Here is an 18,500-nt window from a genome sequence, read left to right on the forward strand (position 1 = left end):
CCATTCTGCACCCCTCAGACCTGCACCCCCAGACCTGCAGTCTACACCCCCTCCCTGTGCACCATTCTGCACCCCTCAGACCTGCAGTATACATCCCCTCCCTGTGCACCATTCTGTACCCCCAGACCTGCAGTCTATACCCCCTCCCTGTGCTCCCATTCTGCAACCCCACACCTGCAGTTCCACATCGACTCCCACAACCACTTCCAGGGAAATGAATGGTAGCTTTTCTTACAAAGGTGGGACACTGCAGCTAAAACTCTTTATTTGGGGTCTGGTCTCTACAAGGTCTACACTGTCTACAGAACTGGAAGGAGACATCTTCAGTGAGAGAGCTTGCTCACCCTGAGGCCTGGCCAGGCTCCAGGGTAAACACAGCTAGCTTGGTATGATCTGCTGAGGGCAGACAGAACCCTCTTCACTAGCTGGGTCCCACAGTTCTCTGTCCAGAGATGCCTGTTTCTTCATGCCTGCCCTGACCTCATAGCTTTCCCATCAGCTCACTACTTCCCTAACTCTAGTTCCCCCGGGTCCTACTACACTGTTTCTAACCTTGGGCTGGTGCAGTAACTTCTGGGCATCTACCCCACCTACAAAATGAGAGCTTGGTTTCTGCCTTCCTGTTCTTGGACATGTAGCTCTGGGGTCCACCTGTCTCCCCAGCCCTCTTTCTACTGGCCAAGCGGCAGCAATGTACACTAGCCTAAGGTCCAATGGTGTGAGTGAGGTATAGTTTGTTAACCTAAGGTGCATGGGTGCATTTATGTTTGGAGTTGCTGCCATAGGCCTCCAGTGTATATCTTTGGGGAGCATATGCATTTGTTTTTATTAGGTATGTATTGAGTGTGTGACACTGGCAGTTTCACTTCAATGCCATGAGAGAAGGTGCTGGGTCAGGAGGTGCCAACACTTCTAGCTGTTTCACAGCCTCACCAACATGCCACTTTCTGTCATTGCAACCTGTCTGCTGAGCTTGGGGAGGTACTTTACCACGCCATCTTTAATCATCTTATTTGCATGTTGACAATATAGATGACCCGCAGTGTTCATGGGTCAGAAACTATATGGGAGAAAAGAAAGCTTCTGTACCAAGCATGCACAGATCTTCCTGTGCCGTCGCTCCTTAAGCTGTTCCTATAACACTGGCACTTTATTGGCAGTATGAATAAACCCCTAAATTAAATGTCTAGAGATTACTTAAAACATGCAAGAGTATATGCATATGCTGTGTACAGACACTGAGCTAGCTCATACAGGGACCAGCATATCCACAGACTTTGATATCCTGATGGATCCTGGAACCAATCCCTTGTCGATACTAGGAACAACTTTTAAAAAGTAAACAGAAAAACCAGGTGTGGTGGGAACAGAAAGCGTGTGCTTAGAGGCATGAACGGAAGAGGACAGAGCCTCCTTTTGCCCAGGGTATCCCAGGACCCATGGTTCAAATCAGTCTTTATATGTCTTGCTATGAAAGTTGCTACTCAAAACCTTGGACAGAATGTAGTCATGTCGTATCTACAGTTAGACACACAAAATTAAAGCACAAATTGACCTTTGTCTTCCCATGGGTCCCACCTTTGGGTCTTTCAGCCTCCAAATTCTGAAGCCACAGACAGGGAAAGGGAATTACATAGAGAGCTTGGCTTCTAGTGGAGTGGCCACTATGCCATTGACTAACCAGCACTGGGAACAGAGACCCTGAGAGAATGCCGGAACTACATCTCCCAGGAGCCTTCTTCCTGATAAGGCGGTCACATGGGAATCATCCTGCTTCTACCCTCTCCTCTATTGATCATGGGCCTCAGCTTAGGGGTTCAGAGTAACCAAGACCTCCCAAAACTAGCCTCAGCTCCCCAAGGAGGGTTTTTCGATTCTGCCTGCAGCAGGGGCCCTACTTTATCATGGGCATGTTAGTCTTCTGACAGCCTCCGTGGCCATCTTCCCTCTGTTCTCTGAAGTAGGAAAATAAGGACGGTTAGTGGCTGTGAGAACTCAATTAAGTTTAGCCTGACAGCTATTGACTGACGGCCTTGTCTGTACAAGGGCAAGAGACCTGTATGTGCCTTAAAAGATGTCTGACCTGGTCAGGAGGATGAGAGCAGTTATTCAGGCGTGTCCCCAGAAGGTTCTGGAACATGTCACAGCTATAATTTCTCCCATCTGCATGTCCCCACATATACCTGTCCCTTTAAAATGTGTCCCTTCTCCCTGTTGGTCCCTCTGTTGCCATCAGACTCTTACTCAAGGAAGGTGACTGTTGTGAGCGGATGCTTTGTTTTCAGCAGCCTGGCCCAGGCTGCCCAGGGGTCCTAGACAGGAGCTGGCATTGTGGCAGGTGGAAAGAGGGTTATTATTAACAAAGGCTTCTTGTCTGCAAATTAATGCCAACTCTGCTCTCCTAGCTACCCAGGAGAGTTTGACACGACAAAGCAGGACCTCCTGGAAGCCCAGGTCACCCTGGTCAGGGTATGACTGGACCTGGGGAGTGACAGAAGGGGTCAGGAAACCTTCCCATCTCTCTGCACACCACTCAGCATAGCAACTGCTCCTTCCAGAATGTGAGCTGTTCCTGTCCCCTGGTCCCCTGGTCCCCTGGTCCCCTGGTACTCCTATCAGGCATACGTTCACAGAGGACAGTCTTCTTACACAAAGAGAAGGACCCTCCCTGTTATGTCCAGGGCTGAGCTCTTGGCAGGAGGAGAACCTGATAGTCCCACATTGGGATGTGACTCTGTCCCCGAGAGCAGCCACAGCTCCTGAGTGTGTCTGAATCTGGGAGGAGTCCTGAGGAGTGTCTACCTAGAGAGAACAGCATGGTTTTGTGATCTTTTTCTCATCCTCTCAAACTTGGATATGGGTTGGAGCAAGGGAACAGTAAGGAGGTCCCCAGAGCCATTTGTTACTCCATGAGAACAGAGGCAGAAAGTGGCACCAAGAAAAGCTACCAAGCCCTCCCAATAGACAGTGAGGATAGTTTTTAGACCCCTTAAGTTTAGTTATGTATTTATTTCTGTTTTTATTTATTTATCTTGATTTTTCAAGAAAGGGTTTTTCTGTGTATTCTTGGGCATCCTGGAACTTGCTCTCTAGACCAGGTTGGTCTTGAACTCACAGATCTACCTGTTTCTTCCTCCAAATGCTGGGATTAAAGGTGTACACCACCCCCACCCCCTGCCCAAGTTTTTTAAAATATTTATTTATTTACTTATTATGTATACAATATTCTGTCTGTGTGTATGTCTGTAGGCCAGAAGAAGGCACCAGACCTCATTACAGATAACCATGTGGTTGCTGGGAATTGAACTCAGGACCTTTGGAAAAGCAGGCAATACCCTTAACCACTGAGCCATCTCTCCAGCCCCGAAGTTATTTATTTTTATTATTTCTTATTATCAAGCTGGGCATAGAACCTGGGGCTGATGCATACTAGGCAAGTGCTGTCCCACTAGCCCCCAGACTCTCAAGTTTGATCCCTAAACTGAAAGTCTAGAATCAGAAGACTCAGTTGGATTTTGAGTAGGGTGGAGCAAGAGCAGTTGGTGGAAATGGACTTCATGATGCTGGAGGAATAGGACAGACCAAGACGATGAGGCTGCGTGGGTCTCCAGCTGGATCTTGCTGACAGCTTCTGTAGGTACCATCAGATATAGAAGAAAGGATTAGCAGAGGTAGGCTGTCCTGGTGCCAGGGTGATGTAAAATCCCCGAGTGTGCATGTTAAATAAGTGCATCAAGGAGAGACAGCCAGGCTGACGGTGCTGTTTGTAGTGCATGAGATGCGTTGCATATGGTTAAGGAAGCTTTAAGGAAAATGGCCTTTTAACTTCTAGTGGCTCTGGTGGTTAGAGATAGAATTTCTGTGGCTGCCTCAGGATTAGTTGGAGCTTGTGGCTGTAGACCATTAGATGCAGTGACAGTGACATACTCTAAAAGGTCACATCTCCTCCATTGGGTACAGACATGTAGTAAAGGGGTGGTACTGGGGACCCTTTTTCTGAAGAGCTTGTTGGATAATTTCTGGAATTTACTTCAATAACTTCCAGAAAACAGATTTTATTTTGTAATTATTAAGAAGTTGGTGTGTCACCAGAAATGGCAACCTATTCACAATTCTGTTGTTCCTTTTCCAGTCGAGAGAGTCTGCTGGTGGTGCTTCCCATTCCATTTCTGTGTGTGGGCAGATGTGTGTTGGAACTGTCAGCTACACAACTTAATAGAAAAACATCAGGTTGATACAGGACTCCTGGGAGGTGGGGTGAGCCCCAGCCACTGGCCATGGTCTGGCTCCCCATGGACTTTTGTGCCCCTAGCCTGAAATCGTCTCGCCTGTTAGTGACAGGACTGGGCCACTGACTGATCTGTTGAGGAAAACTGGATTCAGCCTTGATTTCTCCTCACGCATCAGTTTCTCCTTTTCTATCTGTTCAGTTTGCCTATGGCTCCTACGTGTGTGTGTGTGTGTGTGTGTGTGTGTGTGTGTGTGTGTGTGTGTGTGTGTGTGCATGCACACGTCCAACTGTGAGGCATTGAAAACTAAGTCTTCCACGTCCCTCAGTTCAACAGCTCTGGCAATTGATTCCCTTAAGACGAGACAAATGCCTGCATCACAGAGTATGCAAGGTACTTAGGTGTTATTTCTCTCCCACTTCTCTAAGAAGGGACATGCTGAATTAAGTTTTATGAGTTTGTTCACATTCAACAGCATCACTGAAAGCCAGGGCTTCAACAGCTGTATCACAGCAATGATTGCAGGAGAGGCACAGAATAGGATTTGCCAGTGTGCCTTGCGTGGGCATGTAGGGCAGCACCAGCCCCAGAGAGGGTTGGGCTGACTTTTTGGCCCCTTGCCACCCCATGGAAAGTCCACTTCCACTTCTTGACAGGCCTTCCTCTCTCCTTTCAGGCGTGGGCAGATGCCTTTAGGAGCAGTCCTGACCTCACTGGCGTTGTGCACATATATGAAGAACTGAAGAGGAAGGGAGTTGAATTTCCCATGGCAGACTTGGACGCTCTGTCTCCTATCCACACACCCCAGCGGGTAAGCTTCCAGCTAGTGTTTTCTAGAAAGGCTGCCTGCAGAACAGCCAAGCATTGTACCAGCCTTTTGCTGATGCCTTTGCATTATTCAGCTTGTCATGTGTTCTTAAAGCTCCAGGGCATTTCTTTTTCATAACAAGGAGGATGCAGATGGAGACAGCTGGGTGACTGGTGATTAAGTGGCAGCGGTATCTCTCCCAGTTTCACACCAACAGTGGAGGGATATGATCGAAGGCTCAGTTCAGTGGTTTTCATGGAAATGGCTGCTTTGGCTGAGCCATCCTGTAAGGGTCATTAGCACCTGCTTTACAGATGACTGCAGAACATGCGCGAGAATCTGTCCTCATTTCCTGTGTACGGAGGGTTGATGTTTACTCAGCAGAGGCAAAGAGCAGCTCACAGTATATAGTACAGTCTATATATCAGGTAGATAACTTCTTTGCTTTTAATATGGTGTTGGAGATAGAGCCAGGACTTCATGCATGCTAAGAACACATTCTATTACTAAGCCACATTTCAGCCCCGTCAGAAGGATTTAAACTGTATTTTGATCTATGGATATTTAGCATCAGTCCAGGCATTCTTGAATTCTGTCAGCTTTGGGACACAAAACCCAGAAGAGGCCTGTGTTAAAGCATTCTGAAGAACCAACCTCTTTCAGTGCTGACAGTGGCCCTGTGTCTCAGATTAGATGAACACTGGCAGTGGCAGTCATGGCTCCTGTATTGGCTATGTAGCAGCTCCCAGTCCAGGGGGCAGAGGCAGGATACCCCAGTCTGAAGAGGTACCAGCGACAGCTCACATGGCCTTACTGCTCTCCATCTGCCTGTCTCTCACATGGGACCTTACGGATGGCAGTGTGCCTTACACATTTGTGTGAACACATGCGCTAATGCTGGTGAGGATATCTGAGATACTAAGTGCGTACAAGGCACGAAGAATCACATTTTCCAAAGCATTATTCTTGTTATAATCCCTCTTAACTGATTACTATGCTTTGTAGTAGAAATATAACCCGTTTTATTCTTTCGTTATTGGCACAGAAGGAAGCGTTTTTGTACAAGAACATTCAGTAAATTGCATGGTTGCTATTTATATTAGTCTTCTTGTAAAGGCCACACAATATAGTCTGTGGTATCAAATAAGGATTCTTGATTAGCAGAACTTAGTAAGGACTCTGATCTAGAGGCAGCCTTAATGACAACCAGTGACTGGAATGCCCCCATAGTGCTTTCTATGGGGCCTTTTGGGTTGCATTGTTTGCCTGCAGCATATTCTTTGGGGGGTGAACAGGAAGAAGAGGGAGGGGGGAAAGAAAGAGACAATGATGCCTCTTTCTGTCCTGGTGGAGAGACATACTGAGGGTCTGTGGGTTCTAACTGAAAGTACCACCTGTTTGGGGGCAGTATCAGGCTAAGCCACTTAGGCACCCATGTGAACTAACACATGCTGTTATTGTCATGCCAGAGTGTCCCAGAAATGGATCCAGCTGCCACTGTGCCCAGGTCCCAGTCGCAGCCCCGGACAAGTGCCGGCACCTACCCTTCACCTACTCCAGCCTCCTACTCTACGCTTCAGGCTCCAGCCCTGAGTGTGACTGGCCCCATCACAGCCAATTCTGAACAGGTATTTGTATGCTTTCAGGCCATAACCAAGCCAGCCAACTGCCCCTTCATACCTTTCTAGGGAACAGACGTCTCCCTGAACTTCCAGGTACTGTGCTAGGTGTGGGGACACAAAGCTGAAAGGGCCTAGTCCCAGGCATTGCAGTAGTGCGTGGTCTTGCTGTGATAGGAAGCAGAGCTGAGCATCCTGTGAGCCAGGATTGAGCACGGCGTAGAAGGCAGCTGGGACATATGCCACTGAGGACTCTGGAGTAGGCCTGGGGTTTTTCATCGACATAGACAGCACAGAGGTGTGGCATACCAGGGAGCACTCAGTGGCCCGTCTGCAGGGCAGGTTAATGTGTAGGCTGGGCAGGAAGGAGTGACAGAAAGCAAGGTCCAGAGCAAAGGCGCACAGCTGAGCTGAGAATAGGCATTCATCACTTGGGGAAGTGAGCACAGATCCATGAGATATGCCAGCCCTCACAGTTCATACTTAATGAGGTGCCCTGAAGGCAGCAGCTAGAGCAGGGAAGCTGTCCAGGTGCCTCTTCCTAACTCCGTCTAGACATTGCCCCATCTGAGGGCCACTTCCTGATAAGCAAGTGTAAATTTCCTAAACCTTATTTTTAGAGAAATTATGGAGACTATTTTTAGTTGAATTCATAGAATTTCTATTAGTTAAAATTTTAGATTAGGGAAAATATTCCTCAGTATTTGTAGTTCCTGTTAATTTCAGTGCCACTGCTGCAGAACCTTGTTAAAACAGGGGTTCAGGCAATTGTTTATAGTGACAGTAGTGTGCTAGGGCTGTGTCCTTCTGCCGGTGCTAGGGAAAGCATGTGGTGCAAGCAGATTGCAAGCAAGAAGTCCCACAGGCCAGGGTGTGAGCCACATTCTGCTGTTCCATGTAAGACCTCAGTAGAATAGCTAAATTCAGTAGGCCACAGAAGAAAGATGGTCCCATGTGGCCACCAAATCCTGGAGCCTGCTCTAATCCCACTGCTGAAATGTGGAGTCAGTACTCCCAGTGGGACTTGGGTCACTGAATGCCGCCCCTCTACATCCCCAGGGCCAGAGCCTTGTAAAGGGGACCTGTGGGTAGAAAGTCTTGGCTCTCGGCCCTTCTTCCCTGGGCAGGGCTCTAGATTTTCCCTTAGAGGAAGCAAAAAGTATCAAGCTGGATGACAGAGAAGCCCTTGCATTGGCTTACTGCAGTGTGATGGGTGTCAAGAAGGGCCCTTCAACAGCTGAATAGCCAAGAGGAGGTCCTGAGTGGTAAGAAGTACAGGAACCCCGAGAACTGTGGCTCCTGCCTCAAAAGGAAAATGGAAGCTAGAGCATGTAGGCCATTGTCCAGCCTGGCCTGCTTCAGTGGTAGAAACTCCTTAATCAAGATGTTGAAGAGACCCTGGGGCCACCCCTCCCCCCCAACCAAGTGAGGCAGAGGCTGGCAAGAGCCTTTTGGAGCCCAAACTATCTCCCAGGTGACTGTAAAGGTGGGTTTCTTTCCAGTTCCTTCCCTGAAGAACTAAGAGTCTGCTGAGAGAGTCCTGCAGCACAGGAGAGGCTGTGGGAGATTGGTAGTGGATGTGTGTATTCAGGCAAGCCAGGTAAAGTTGAAGGCCTTTCTATCAGAGGGAGGTATGGGTCTGGAATAGGCCTCCTGCAGGAAAAGTGCCTACTCTGTCCAGCTCTGGGACTCCACAGGAACAGGCCATGCCTGTGGCCAGCTGCATGCATTGAACTAGGTGTACCAGGCACAAGTTAGGTCTCACAGCAGCCTGTGTGGAGTTACCACCCCCTTCCCATGGTTGAGGGGATAGGCTGGGAAAGGGCTGGTCCATCTCTGGACATTGGTACTGCTGTAGTATCCTTTCCTCACTGCATCTTCTAGGGCTCTGAACATATCTCAAGGCAGCTTGTAACTTGTCAAGTGTTCATTGGTCTCCTGCCAGAAAATGATGGCATTTCTATACAACTTTTACAAGCCTCACTGTGGACAGAAAGGTCCCTGTGGCTTCCACTAATATCTTGAAAGAATAAGAGCTCCCTGGAGATAACTAAAAGCTCAGGACTGGGCAAAGGGAGTCAATATACAGCATGTGCCAACTGCAGGAGAGAAGGGTCAGGCTTTGTGGATGCTGATGACGGCAGGGTGGGGAGCTTTTAAGAGTCTGCTCCTCCTCCTCACCTTATCAGAAGAATGCTGTGAGCACTGGCCAGCCTCCCTTAGGGTATGACACTGACAGAGACAGTCTGTGAGCATGAGGGTCACGTAGAATAGGGACTCCACCCTAAAGGGATCTTGGAGAACCTGCACTACCTACCATACAGTGATTTCAGAGAGAAGAAATAGAAACCTAGTTAGGTTAAAGTACTCAGCTCCCCTCTGCGCTGGTGTTATTCACTGCACATTGTTCTTCATGTGTGGCCATGGACAGGGAGGTGCCAACCACAGACTATTAGTGACCAGAGCACTAGTGACCTGGCTCTCTCATGCTGCTCTCACCATACTGCCAGCCCTCAATAGGCAGAGCAAGGGAGATAAGAAGGCCACTCCTGTGGTGCGTGTTGATGTTCATCCCAGGGATGTCTCAGGCTGTGGACTGGCTGGTTCTGACCCTCTGACTGACTGGCCTTCTTCCTGCCTTTTCCTTGATCTACAGATTGCTAGGCTGCGCAGTGAGCTGGACATTGTTCGGGGAAACACAAAAGTCATGTCTGAGATGTTAACAGAAATGGTCCCCGGGCAGGAGGATTCTTCTGATCTGGAACTGCTGCAGGTGAGGGTATCGTTAGCTTAGAAGCGTGGGCTGAGTGCCACTACTGTGCACTGTGATAGGACCATCCTTGGGCACACAACCATGTTGACAAGTCTGGTGGCCCTGTGCTGGAGACGGTTTACGTCTGTGTTGGCTCATGTTCTGCCTTACTTCTGAGAGATGAGACAGTGTTGCTCTCTGTATTTTAAATTTTTACTTTAATAACTTTTTCCTGAATATAAAGTACCAGTGCCTATCAAAACAAAAAAATAAATTTCCTTAGCTTTTAGCCATCTGCAATAATTCAGTTACATTTTGATGTATTTTCAGTTAGACTCTTTGTTGTATTCATTTATTTTTACATTGAGTTGGAGTCATGCTTTGTATACAGTCTTGTGTGTGGCTTTGCTCCCTTGTTATCATGTCATAAACATCCTGGAATAAGAGTCCTTGGGCCTCGATGGCATGGAGAAAGCCTGTTGGCTCTCAACCTAAATAGGAGATTTAAGATAAATTCAGAACTGCTGTTCTCTGCCTCACAGCTGAGACCACTCAGGCTGGGTGTGAACACTGTGGTTCCCAAGAAGCGACTCCCTCAGCCCCCTGCCTCTACTCTGGGCACTGTAGTTGGTGATGCTGGAGATGGGACACAGGGCCTGCATATTAGGCAAGTCACTCCCCGGCTGAGCCACACCTTTGACAATGGCAGGAGCGAGCCAGGCTGCAGTCTGACCCTTTAGTTAGTTGAGAGCCTGTGAGGCTCAGAGCCCGTGGCAGAGCTCTACCGCATTAGCCTGCAATGGCTGCCATATAGAAAGTGGCGGTGGCACTGCTCTTCAGGGTAGAGAAAGGGTCCTGTGGACTCTAAGTACCAGCTCCTCTTCCAAGAGGAAGATGAATGCATGAAAGATCAGGAGTCATACTGGCTTGATGGCCTGGCCTGAGTGCCTCGTGGTACACCTGCTACTACCGTTGCTATTTCTGTCTGGAGGTTTTGTCTGCCCACTGCTGTATGCACACACTGGCCACCTGGGAAACTAGGCCCTGATGGTCCTGCACTTTGGTGATATGATGCCTAATAGTTCTGTTACTTAGAGTTCCTACTACTCACTCTAAGTCCTTAGTGCCTATGGGACAAGCCTGGGTGGAGGCCTTCTCCTGGTCCCACACCCAGGTCAGTCTGAGGGTGATAGACAATAGAAGACATGGGGCCTGCTCTAGGGAGCTCCCAACTAAGTACAGGAGACAGGCAAGGAAACTGCTCACTTCTAAGGGACCTGGACATCAGGCTGCTCTTGAAGCTGAGATGAATGCCTTTGGCCTGGCCTAGTGTGGAGCACTGAGCACCTCACTCTGGTTCCCAAACTTCTTCCTGACACCTGCAGCAAACCAGGTTCCTGATCATCAGGTGGTAGCTAAATATTATACTCCATGGGTCTGCCTCCCTCTGATAGACCACAATGGCCTCTCCCCTAGCCTGCAGGAGGGCTCTGCTGGGTATCCCATGGGGCACAAGAGTTCTGAGGCCAATCCAGGATGATGTGGTGGTACTGTGCTGTGCCAGTGTTGGAGGTTCTTCTGCCGGGTGGGGGCTGTTGCTCTGGACAGAACTGAGCTCCTGACAGTAGGCAGTGGGTTGAACAATACCAAGATGGTTCCAGACAGCCATAACAGACAGCAGAAATTGTGTGATTTTGTGTGTGTGCGTGTGTGTGTGTGTGTGTGTGTGTGTGTGTGTGTGTGTGTGTGGTTGTAGGGTATTTTGTTTGTTTGTTTAAACAAGCCCATCAGCCAAGAATAACAGAACCTAGTCTCCTGGCATCAGCTCAGTTTTCAAAAATAGGTTGCTTCCAATGACATTTTCCTTCATTTTGTTTTGTTCCAACTTAGAGCCTACTGGTCCCCACTGCTGTCATATAAATCAAACAGAAAAAGACCGTGTCTGGGTGCCTGCGGGAGGCTGTCATTTCAGTGTAGAAGAGGCAGGAACGGGTAGCTGTGTGAACAGACTCACTTTTCCTGGCTGGAGGCCACTACCTTATGTCCCCCTTCTTCTGCCCCAGCAATCAGCAGCCAGCAGCCAGTGGCTCCCACAGAATAGTGAGCCTTCCATATGGGAAAATGCCACTGTCCTCTTGGAACATGGAGGGGTCAGAATCTGTCCCCAAGACTTGTAGGGAAAGATGGAAGACAGCCAGAATGCTCAGGGCAGAAGTAGACCAGCGCTCAGAATGCTGCCAGGGCCCTGGAAATAAACACATTTGTCACCAGCCCAGATGTTCCCACCAACAGATACAAGCTGCTCTTGACATGAGTGTAAGGATGACAAAGGTGCAGAGAGTGGGAGAAGAGGGACTTGAAGGTCTGGCTCCAGATGCACCTGTGGCTAACTGTACTTATGGGAAGGCTGCATTCCGATTTTTTCCTGCTTATGGCCAAGCTCTTCCGGGCATTCCTCCCACAACCATGAGAGCAATTGGGAAACCTGTGAACTGCTTGCTTGAGGATTCCTGAGAAAGTGACTGTCTTTGAGGAAAGGTCAACACCAGTAACACTTAATGCCATTAGCTTTGTTGGAGGCCCCAAAGAGGTAAGACGCTGGGAGGGGACTCTCAGCATCTCTCAGGGTGGGTGTTAGATCCTCCATTTTCTGAGTTGAGCAACATCTTCCAGACAGCCAGTCCAACTCAACACCTATGCCCAGATTTCCTCTCCAGAGTCCTGGATCACTTTTCTTCACATCTAGTGACAAGCTGTTCTGGCTGTCATAAAAGCCCTGTTTGTTTCAAACAGGCATCTAGATTAGCCTCTGAGCACAGCAGGGTAGAGCACACAACTTACAAATGACTGCACGCACGTCCCCCCCGGGAGACTCCAGGTAAAGCACAGCTCCTTCCTATGCCTGATTTGCCTTCCTCGATGCCTGGAGTGCTTGCTTACCCTGTGAAAGTGATTGCCACAGAGCATGTCCTTTATAAATCATAGCTTCTGTAACCATTGCTGAAAAGCCTTCTGCATATTGAACTCATTTGTTTCCTGTAGCTTTAATTTGGTCTGTGTTAGACAAAAGCACAGAGAAAATTCCTTTCCCACATGGATAGAGCCTTAAGTATCCAAGGATTGCTGTAAAGCCTACAGACTATCTGAGGTCCATGTTGTTGACACCCCGCTTGTATAGAAACAGGCAGCCTATCCCAAGAGTCATGTGTCCCCCATTGTCATCTTGCACCTTCTTTTTGTTCTTTGTTTTGGGATGGTCTTAGCATGTGACCCTGGCTGGCCTGGAATGCTCTATGTAGATTAGGCTGGCCTCAAACTCACAGATATGCCTGATTCTGCCCCCCAAGTATTAGTACTAAAGGTAGGTGCCACCACTGGCATGCTGTGCCATTTCATCCCACACATGGTTGAACAACGTTGCAAAACTATCATTGTCCTTTCTAAAGTATGAGCCCTTAGCTGAAACTAAGTACATTTTATTGGGATCTAATTGAGCCCTTGAAGTTATCTTCAATTAATAATAACTTATGCAGGGATAGTTATTTTATAGGTCTTTATCAAATGAAAAGAGAACCCCTTCTCTGTGCTGTTCGTTTAAGTAGCTTAAACTTGCGTTTTGCATCTTTTTGCATATCTTTTCAAAAAAGGGAAAAAAGTGGCCAAGGTATTATTTTTCTCTGGAACAGTCTAGCATATTCCAAATGTCTAGCTTCATGTCTGCCCTCTCTCATCAGCACACCTTCCCTCCCTCCCTTCTCCTTCACCGCTGCAACAGCACCAGCCTTCAAGACTGGATTCTCTGCTCCTTTGACTTGAAAAGGGTTTAGAGGATAAAAGGATTGTTTTGTGAGGTAGGGATGAACTGTCTCTTGAAGGGAAGATAACGGCATCAGGGTTAACGAGGCAACGAAGAGGATTTTTGATACAGTGTTCTGACTGACGGCAGCGTTTGCAGAAGTGACTGGTTGCTGAGAATCAGAGATAGGAAGATGCCAAAGCAGAAGTCTTTGGCATTGAAGGAATTCCTGGCCCAGAGTCTGCAGAGTCGAAAGGGGGGGAGGGCTGCGAAGGTTGCTGGCTTAAGGGCCTCTGGCCCAGAGGAGAATCAGTCATTCCTCTGCGTGGTTTGGAATGGAGGGGGACTGATCCTGCTGTGGTAGCTGCAAATGACTCCAGGGAGCCCCAAGGTTCTGGTCCATCTCTCTTTTTTTTCTTTTTAAAAATGATTAACTTTTTATTTTTAATTATGTGTCTATGTGGGGGTATGTGCATGTGAGTTCAGGGGCCCACAGTGCCAGGAGAGGACATTATATCTCCTGGAGTTGGGAATTATGTGGTTATGAACTATCCTTTGTGTACGCTAGGAACTGAACTCAGGTCCCCTGCAAGAGCAGTACCATCTTTCTAACCCAACCCTCCCTAAAGATTATTTATTTTATTTTATGTGTGTAAGTGTTTTACCTGCATGTCTGTCTGTGTCTTATGTGTGTGCCTGGTCTCAGAAGAGTGGGTGTTCCAGTGCCTTGGAACTGAAGTTACAGGCAGTTGTGAGCCATAAATAAATGCACATTGTACTTTAGAATTAGACAGATGTGCCACTGATTAATAACACATGAATTTTAGATTATTAGTGTATTCTTTGAAATGGTTTCATTTTACATATATGGGATTTCATCTCTCTTTTTTTTTTTTTTACCCTTTTTTGAGATAGTGATTTGAAAGTTGAAGTCAGGAGATATGCAGAGACCCCAAGTCAGAAGGCTGGGGCGGCCAGGGGATCCTGTTTCTAGGCAGAGTGTTTATGACAGCCCTGGAGGCATCTTCCACAATGGTGCCTGTGAGACTCTGAAAAGAGAGGCCCCTCTTTGCTACCACCTAGAGAGGTCAGAGCAGTGCTTCTGGTGCTGGTGTCTGTGAGCCCTGTCTGTGCCCTTGGTCTTGTTCTTCAGAAGTCCACTAGCACTTTCCTAATGGCTTTGAAAATAATAGAATCCTGCCTCTAAACTGAGCTCTGTAGAGTCTGGAATGCTGTGTGATTACTATAGAGGAGGATCTCCCAGAGTGTCTGAAAACATCCCTAGTGGGTGGGGAGATAAATAATGAGAGTTATAAGGCAAAGCTGACACTGTAGAATATACATGGCGGTACTTTAATTATACGTATGCACACACGCACACACACACACATATGTATTTTTTAAATAGATTTATTTTATGTGTGTGAGTGTTTTTTCCTGCATGCATATACTATATGAATGCCAAATGATTGTGGGCTGCCACATGAGTTCTGAGAACTGAACCCTGGTCCTCTACAAGAACAGCAAGTGCTCTTCACTGCTGAGTCACCTCTCCAGCGCCTGTATACTTGTTTTTTAGACAGGGCCTCTCTATGTAGCTCTAACTGTCCTGGAACTTGCTATATAGAACATGCTGGCCTCAAACTCAGAGAGATCCGCCTGCCTTTGCCTCCTGAATGCTGTAAGGCATGTGCTATGCCTGATACTTTGCTATATTTTTGAAAATTTGTATGATGACCTACAGGGGTAGGGAAACACCCTGAGGTCTTAAAGAATAAGTAGGTGTTTAACAGAAAAGAAAGAACATTGTTGGGCATAGGGTCAGCTCCTCACGGTTCCTGAACTGTGTGGTGAGTGTGTGAGGCCATCATCCTTGAAAGTCTGAGGTATGTTTGGAGATGACCCATACCATGGGCTCTGAGAGCCTTGGAACCGTTTCTAACATGCCCATGGCACTACCTGACATGCTGGTCTTCTACCTTACCATTGGCCTACAGTTTGAAGGAGAGCTGACTGACTCTTCCTTATCTTTCCCTAACCAAGGACAGCCAAGGATTGCTGCTTAGCCATAAGTACTAGATGGGGCCATGCTTTCTTCCCCTGTGCCTGTGTGGTAGGGTCTGCCATTGCGGAAGAGCCTATTCCTGACAAACCTGCCATGTTTCCTCATCCTCAATCTGGCATGTAAGAAGGCAGGGGCCTAGCGGGTGCTTAAGGATCTCTGCAAACAAGAGCCTAGCTAGCAGCTTGCCATGGGGCAAGGTAGCTTCTAAACCAGTCTGTAAGGTACAGAGTCTGTCTTAAGGGGCTCTTGCTTTAAAAGGTGACTGAGGGATGCAAGTATCAGCTTGGGCCAACAGAAGCTCGATGAGAATTGTGACGCTTCTGAGGCCACAGCCAGGTAACAGGCACATCACCACAAAGCACCCAGTGTTGTAAAGTACAGCCATGCCACTGCTAGCAATGCCAGTAAACTCTGATGTCACTTTCACTCAGAGAGAGATTCTGCTTCTGAGGACCTCACAGTGCGGAAGTGCTTGCCCAAGTATGTAAGAATGAGTATGTGTGTGAGCTGCTTCATTGTTTGGGTTGGCCAAAGACAAAGAGCACAAGCCATGTGTCCAACAGCAGCAGGACAGTGAGCTCTGGACAGGGTGACATACAGAAGAGAAAAGAGGTGGTCTGTACAAAGTAGTGGATGAAAGAGCCACTTTTGTTGATGAGAAGAAGCAAGGCACAAAGAATTATGTCTTTCTGGGCTGGAGAGATGGCCCAATGGTTAAGAGCACTGACTGCTCTTCCAGAGGTCCTGAGTTCATTTCCCAGCAACCACATGGTGTCTCACAACCATCTGTAATGAGATCTGGCTCCCTCTTCTGGCATGTGGGCATACATGGAGACAGAATGTTGTATACATAATAAATAAATAAATCTTTAGAAAAAGAATTATATCTTTCTGCCTTAAAAATGATTTTTACTGGCCCAAGAGGTAGCTCAGCAGTAGGATCGACTGGCAGCTCTTGCAGAGGACTCAGGTTCTATTTCCAGCTCCCACATTGGGCAGTTCACAACTGCCTATAACTCCAGTTCTTCTGGTATCGGCACGGTCTTCTGGCTTCCATGGGCACCTGCAGTCATGTGGGGTATATGCATGCTCTCAGGTACACACACATAAAATAAAAATCTTTTAAAATGACTTGTAGTTAACTGTTGAAGTCAGCTGACACTGAGGTGCCAGGACAGTATGTGGTACAGCCTTAACACTAGAGAGGGATGGCTTAACTTTGGAACCCAAACATAGGTGAGTACTTTAGTGGCAAGAGGCAAAGCAAATGGGCATTGTGGGATTATTTTAGCCACCCATATTTTTTCTAGGTAGAATATGCTCTGTCATAAAACTGTACCAAAGCTTTTTTTCTGTATATGATGGATTTAATTACTTATTTTGTTTTTAGTGGCATTATAGGAATATGTCTGCTAGAATAACTTTATTAAATTGTGTCCTTACAGGTATTCCATATAGATTTCAAATTTATTTACACAAACATATTCTTTTAAAAAATGAGTTATACTAACAGGTATACACACACACGTGCACACACACACATACACACACACACCATCTACTGAAGAAGTACTTGCTTCCTCTGAGGCAGGAGAGCAGGGAGCTGTTACTTCACATTCTGTGCACGCCTGGTTTTATGAACAAGCATGCACTCTTTCACCGACGTTCAGGAGTCAGTGCACATCCTTTCAGAGGCAGTAGAATGTGAGGAAGGCATTCCCAGTAGGCTCTGCCAGAGGTGCATGTGTTTCCTAGGAATTGAACAGGACCTGCCGGGCCATGCAGCACCGCATAGTGGAACTCATCTCCCGAGTGTCCAATGAGGAGGTCACCGAGGAGCTGCTGCATGTCAACGATGACCTCAACAACGTCTTCCTCCGCTATGAGAGGTGGGGCCGGAGTCCTTTGGGGTCTTTTCCCTTAAAAAGATGATTGGCACATCAGAGAAATTTCCTTTATAAACAAAGTAGGGGAGGGAGGCTGAGAGAGCCTGGGAGGTGTTCGAGGTGGAAAGTGCTCATCAGAGATGCTCATTTGTTCTTGGATGACAGAAGCAGTGCTCTTGTTCTCCAGAGAACAGGACAGCAGGTAGCTGACTGCAGAATCCACCTCTGCTCTTTGTGAGTCCCAGGAGGGCTGGGATGGGGCTGCACCTGCTCCTTTGATGATCCTATGAATGTGAAGAGGACTGGGGGAGGGGAGCCTTTACAAAAGAGAAGGATTTCCTCTTTCTTTCTGTTCTTGAAAAAGGAAAAAAGATCTTTCCCTTTGTAAATGTCAGTACGTCTGGGGTATTGAGTGAAGTAGGCAGCGTGTGAACACTGCTTCTCTGGGGAAACACACAGTCCTTCAATTCTTCCCACAGCCAAACCACTTAAAGTGACAAACTTGAACCTTTTTTTTTCTCTTTCCAAAGCCTCCCACAGGACTAAGTCAAAAGCGTGTTTTCTGGACCTAGCTTTAAGAGGGTGGTGGCAAGAACAGCTCCCTCCCATCTGGATCCTGATTTGAGCAGTTCCCAGTTGGCCCAGGGTTGTGACTTGCCTTGACTCTAGGCTAGCCTTTTCCTTTAAAAGAGCCCGGCAGCAGTGTGTCCCTTGGAGGCCTGTGGCCCACTCCCTCTGCCGACTGCCAGTTTTCTGTGTAGGACTGTCAGAAGGACAATGATCTGACGTCATTAGGAACAGGAGACAGACACTGTGTTCACATATGCTTTGAAAGCTCAGACGGCCACACTGTGTATCACCGCTAGAGCTGCTTTAGCTCCTGACTGGCAGTAGGGATGGGTGGTCCTATGCCCATCTATGATGAACAGAGATTGCTATAGGAATGTGGGCTTGCTGGCAGTGTGTCCGTTTTGAGGACCCCAACACTCCCAGCCCATTGTGTCCACTCGAGCCTTCACTGGACATGAATAGCAGGACCAATGTGGGACGGTCGTCCGTAAGTCCACTGGTCTGCAGGTAGAAAGACTTCAGAGGCACCAATGGGCGCTACAGATCGCTGTTGAAAATCACACAAGTCTTTCTGGTTTGTTAGTTTATTATTTAATTTATTTTGATTAGATTTTTGTTTTGTTTTATTTCAAGGGGGTATAAAGAACAGTCTCTCTGTCTCTGTCTCTGTCTCGCTCTGTCTCTCTCTCTCTGTCTCTCTCTCTCTCTGTCTCTCTCTCTGTCTCTCTCTCTCTTTCTCTCTCTCTCTCTCTCTCTCTCTCTATATATATATATA

General features: G+C 47.6%; 1 protein-coding gene across 8 annotated transcripts in view; it reads left to right on the top strand.

The window, feature by feature from the left end:
• Tom1l2 (target of myb1 like 2 membrane trafficking protein) overlaps window positions 1-18,500 on the top strand; it is a 120,003-nt gene that overhangs the window by 80,655 nt on the left and 20,848 nt on the right. For all 8 annotated transcript variants that reach the window (XM_026780328.1, XM_026780329.1, XM_026780331.1 and 5 more), the window contains 4 exons: window positions 4,906-5,040; window positions 6,507-6,665; window positions 9,313-9,429; window positions 17,025-17,158. In XM_026780328.1, coding sequence (XP_026636129.1) covers window positions 4,906-5,040; window positions 6,507-6,665; window positions 9,313-9,429; window positions 17,025-17,158 — 545 coding nt within the window. The remainder of the gene's footprint in view (window positions 1-4,905; window positions 5,041-6,506; window positions 6,666-9,312; window positions 9,430-17,024; window positions 17,159-18,500) is intronic.

This window comes from Microtus ochrogaster, chromosome 7, assembly GCF_000317375.1.
Source record: "Microtus ochrogaster isolate Prairie Vole_2 chromosome 7, MicOch1.0, whole genome shotgun sequence".
Taxonomy (NCBI): Eukaryota; Metazoa; Chordata; class Mammalia; order Rodentia; family Cricetidae; genus Microtus; species Microtus ochrogaster.